At 55.0% G+C, this 3,416-nt stretch overlaps 1 protein-coding gene across 1 annotated transcript; it reads right to left on the bottom strand.

Annotated features, from left to right (window-relative positions):
- Positions 1-840: 840 nt before the first annotated feature.
- On the bottom strand, positions 841-2,089 carry LOC129149585 (cancer/testis antigen 1-like). Its single transcript, XM_054718375.1, has 3 exons — positions 1,918-2,089; positions 1,491-1,619; positions 841-993 (listed from the first exon to the last, which is right to left on the bottom strand). Exons 1-3 carry the CDS (start codon positions 1,950-1,952, stop codon positions 852-854), a joined length of 306 nt encoding a protein of 101 aa, XP_054574350.1. The 5' UTR covers positions 1,953-2,089; the 3' UTR covers positions 841-851.
- Between the last annotated feature and the right edge of the window lie 1,327 nt (positions 2,090-3,416).

Consider the following 3,416-nt stretch of genomic DNA (forward strand, 5'->3'; position numbering starts at 1 on the left):
GCAGGTCTTGAAGGGGGACCTGAGGATGCACCCCAACCTGGGGGGTCGTGATAATGACCTGATTCTGTGGCCCCTGCCCAGTGCTGAGTCAGGGGACCTGAGGCTCCACCCCACGCACTGTGTGGCTTGACGGGGATGTGGCCAGCGAGATCTGGGTCGATTTCGAGGTTCATGCAGGTGGGTGGGGCCTGGACTCTGGGTCCTGTGATGGGCTCCAGACTCTGACAGGAGGGAGATTTTCATATACATTTTACTAATTTTCTTTTATCTCTGACTTTTTTTTTATTATAGAGAAAGGGCAAATAGCATTATTAAAATATTTCCTCTAATAAATTCCCTTTAATGTGCACAAATTTCATGCACTGGGCCACTGGTGTTAAATATAAGTAGTGCAGAAAAGTTTAATCTTGAACTTGCACAACTTATACATTGCAAGTTATTTTTGTGCATCTAATATATAAATGCAACTCTAAATCCAAGAAAATGTTCCAAAATACTGACACCTATTCATGCTGAATGGCATCACACAATCCATTTTCATTTTCTTCCATTTCCTAAATTGTTCTAAATTGACTAGCGCAACCAAATTGAACACCTTAGTTCCAAACCAGGGACAAAGTTAAATAAACATAGAGGCTCCGGTAACAAAACTCACTCAGAGAAGATTAAGAGTTCACTTGTATTTTCTCCTATTACAAAAAGTTAGAACCCACTCATATAGTGATGGAGAAACAATATAATTGAGTGTACGAAAGGGGAGTACAAGTAAACATTTGGGCCCCCATGATGCTATAGCAGCTCCTGTGGGGTTCCATGCCTCAGGAAGCATGTACCAATAGAGACGCTAAATCTTAGCCCCCATTCATTGTCCTGGGACTGACAAAAAAAAATGGGGGCAAAATGTGCTGCATGGTTTCAATCAACACGAAAATCTCCTGGAGACAGGAGGAGATGGAAAGGCGCAGTTGGTCCATGTCCTCAGCGGTCAGGCGACTAAAGGAGGGAAAAAGAAAATGAAATAAAATATGACAACTTTGCACCTAGCTCTGTGTGTCCCCTCAGGTGGTGACAGGCCCAGTTTTCCATGAGTACCTCCCTAAAACTAACATTTTATTTATTATTTAATAGAGTGGAAGGAAGGTGGGAGAGAGAGAGAGAGAGAGAGAGAGAGAGAGAGAGAGAGAGAGAGAGAGAAACATATATGTGAGAGGAGAAACACAAGGGTCAGTTGCATCTCTCACTAACTGGCATGAACTCATTTGGGTGAAGGGGTTGAACCTGGAACCCAGGGAGGTTCCCTTAACAGGGAATCGAACATTCCACCCTCCAGTGTGCCCGCCCACGCTCTAACCACTAGGCGTACCTGGTCAGGGCTGGATCTGACTTTTGGGGGATCTCCAATTCAATATTATAATGACCCATCAGAGACCCACCCTTCCCACCTGCCTGCCCCACCTCCAGTCCCCACCATGACCCTCTTTAGAACTCACACAGCGACACGACTGCCAGACACTCGGAACTCCTGGTGACCTGAACCAGGTGGAGGTTGGGCACTGAAGGCCAGCAAATGGCAGGCGATCTGTGCCTCCATACATGATCTGAAGGGCACCAGCAGGATGCTAGAGGAGATTCAGTTAAGGCACCATCCCATTCAGACTTTGCTGCTTCCTCTCAGGCCACTCTGACCCGTCTTAGTTCCCTCACGTGTGCCCCCTCCCTCCTGGTCCCTCAGGCCGCCTTCCTCCTCCCCCCCTCCCCCGCCATCTTTACATCCCGCCATTACCCTTCCCCTCAGCCACCCGGGCCGGCCCCTCCCCTCAGCTTCACCCCCTCCCCCAGGCTGACCCCTCCTCCCTGTCCCAGTGTCCAGCCTAGGTCCGACCCCCCGGTACCCCGGCCTCTCCTCAGAAAGGATACAACTGGAGCGGTGTTGCTCTTCGAATCCTGCCCATGGCCGCTGGCTCGGCATCAGCGCTAGGCCCCGGAGCGTCGAGGGCCTGAGCGACCTGTGGCGCTTCCCTAGCAACCGCCTCCGCCTCCCCACTGCCGCCTATTCTGGGGTCCTGGGGTCCTTCAGGGCACACTTGGCTGCCAGGGTCTCCCGCACTGGCCTGGCCTTCTCCATGTTCGGGCACACCGCCTGGGACACCGTCGTCACCCTCCATGGCCCCTCAGCCTCTACTCGGGACTGCTGAGAGCCGCTACACCGCTGAGGCGCCCACGTTCTAACAGGAAGTCCCGCCCCCTAGCGGGTGCCACCAGTGGAACACTCTGGAGCGCATGCGCACACAGGCCCTCTGCCATTTGCCAGATATGAGGCCAGTGAGTGCCCTGGGCACGTGACTGTTTCCCGCCAAGTCTGCCCACCAACAAGCTGGCAGATGAGCCTCGGAGCCTGTGTGGTTCCCAGCCTAGATACCCTCTCGGGGGAGTAGATGGCTGCTGCGGGTCCCTGTCATTGGTCTCAGTGGGTCAGGGGTCTCTGGGCCAGTCCCACCCTGCCCGCGTGTACCCCCAGCTCAGACCCTGGAGGAGCCCGGATGGATGGGCCTTGCTCCTGCAGCACCATTGCTCACCCCGGGCTCTGTCACTTAGTGCTGCCGCCATCCTGGGGGAGGGGAGCTGCCAGCCCCACTGCCTCAGCCCAGCACGCACACTGCCCTGTCTCAGACCTCAGGCTCAGGCGGGCTGGGTCCCCCTGCTCAGGAGGGACCAGCACGTTGGACAAAAGCACAAAAGGAGCGGGAGCACCGCCCATGGGACAACTCCCCGCATCTCTACCCTCTGCTGGCTCAGCCCTCATGGGGCTCGCCCTCATTTAGAAGCAAAGTCTCCCCACTCTGGGCATGGGTGGGTTTGAGGGTTGATTGGGGTGGGGAGGAAGACTGGAGGTGTCAGAGATGCCTGGGCCCTCAAGTGGGAGGAGACCCTGTGTCTGCTGATCTGCTAGGGCGAGTTTACTTCTGTGTCTGGGAAGGGGGTCTCTTCCCCAGTAAAGGTACAGGGAGAGGTGGGCAGGGCTAGGGCAATGCCTGGACACGTGTGTCTGTGCCCACGCTGCTGCTCTGCCCACAGTCGTGGGAGTGGGTAGATGTGGTGTGTGTCCCTGGGATGGGGGCTGCTCACCTGGCTGGCACACCTGCAGGGATGTGAGAGGGGCGCCAGCCCGGGAAGGGATCAGGGAATGGGCGCCCACCTGTGAGCTTAAGGCTGATGCACTTCCCACATGTCAAGGCTTCCATGGAGCAGCTTTACTGGACCCAGGTCTGTGTCACATCTAATCCCAGGACAGCTGCGGGGATTCTGAAGTGACTTTTCACACCCCGAGACCAGGTAGAGGGAGGGGCGGGGTGGGGAGGGGAAGGAGAGTGGGGACATCCTCATTCTGCTAAAAAGCTTCTGGAAAGGTAACCATA

The sequence above is a fragment of the Eptesicus fuscus genome, chromosome 1 (genome assembly GCF_027574615.1).
Source record: "Eptesicus fuscus isolate TK198812 chromosome 1, DD_ASM_mEF_20220401, whole genome shotgun sequence".
NCBI classification, from domain to species: domain Eukaryota; kingdom Metazoa; phylum Chordata; class Mammalia; order Chiroptera; family Vespertilionidae; genus Eptesicus; species Eptesicus fuscus.

Coding starts and splice junctions, on each gene's coding strand:
- LOC129149585 (XM_054718375.1), bottom strand. CDS start 1,952: ATGGGCAGGATTCGAAGAGCAACACCGCTCCAGTT. Junction 1,620..1,917: donor AGAGCAACACCGCTCCAGTT/GTATCCTTTCTG, acceptor AATCTCCTCTAG/CATCCTGCTGGTGCCCTTCA. Junction 994..1,490: donor TCTGGCAGTCGTGTCGCTGT/GTGAGTTCTAAA, acceptor TCCCTCCTTTAG/TCGCCTGACCGCTGAGGACA.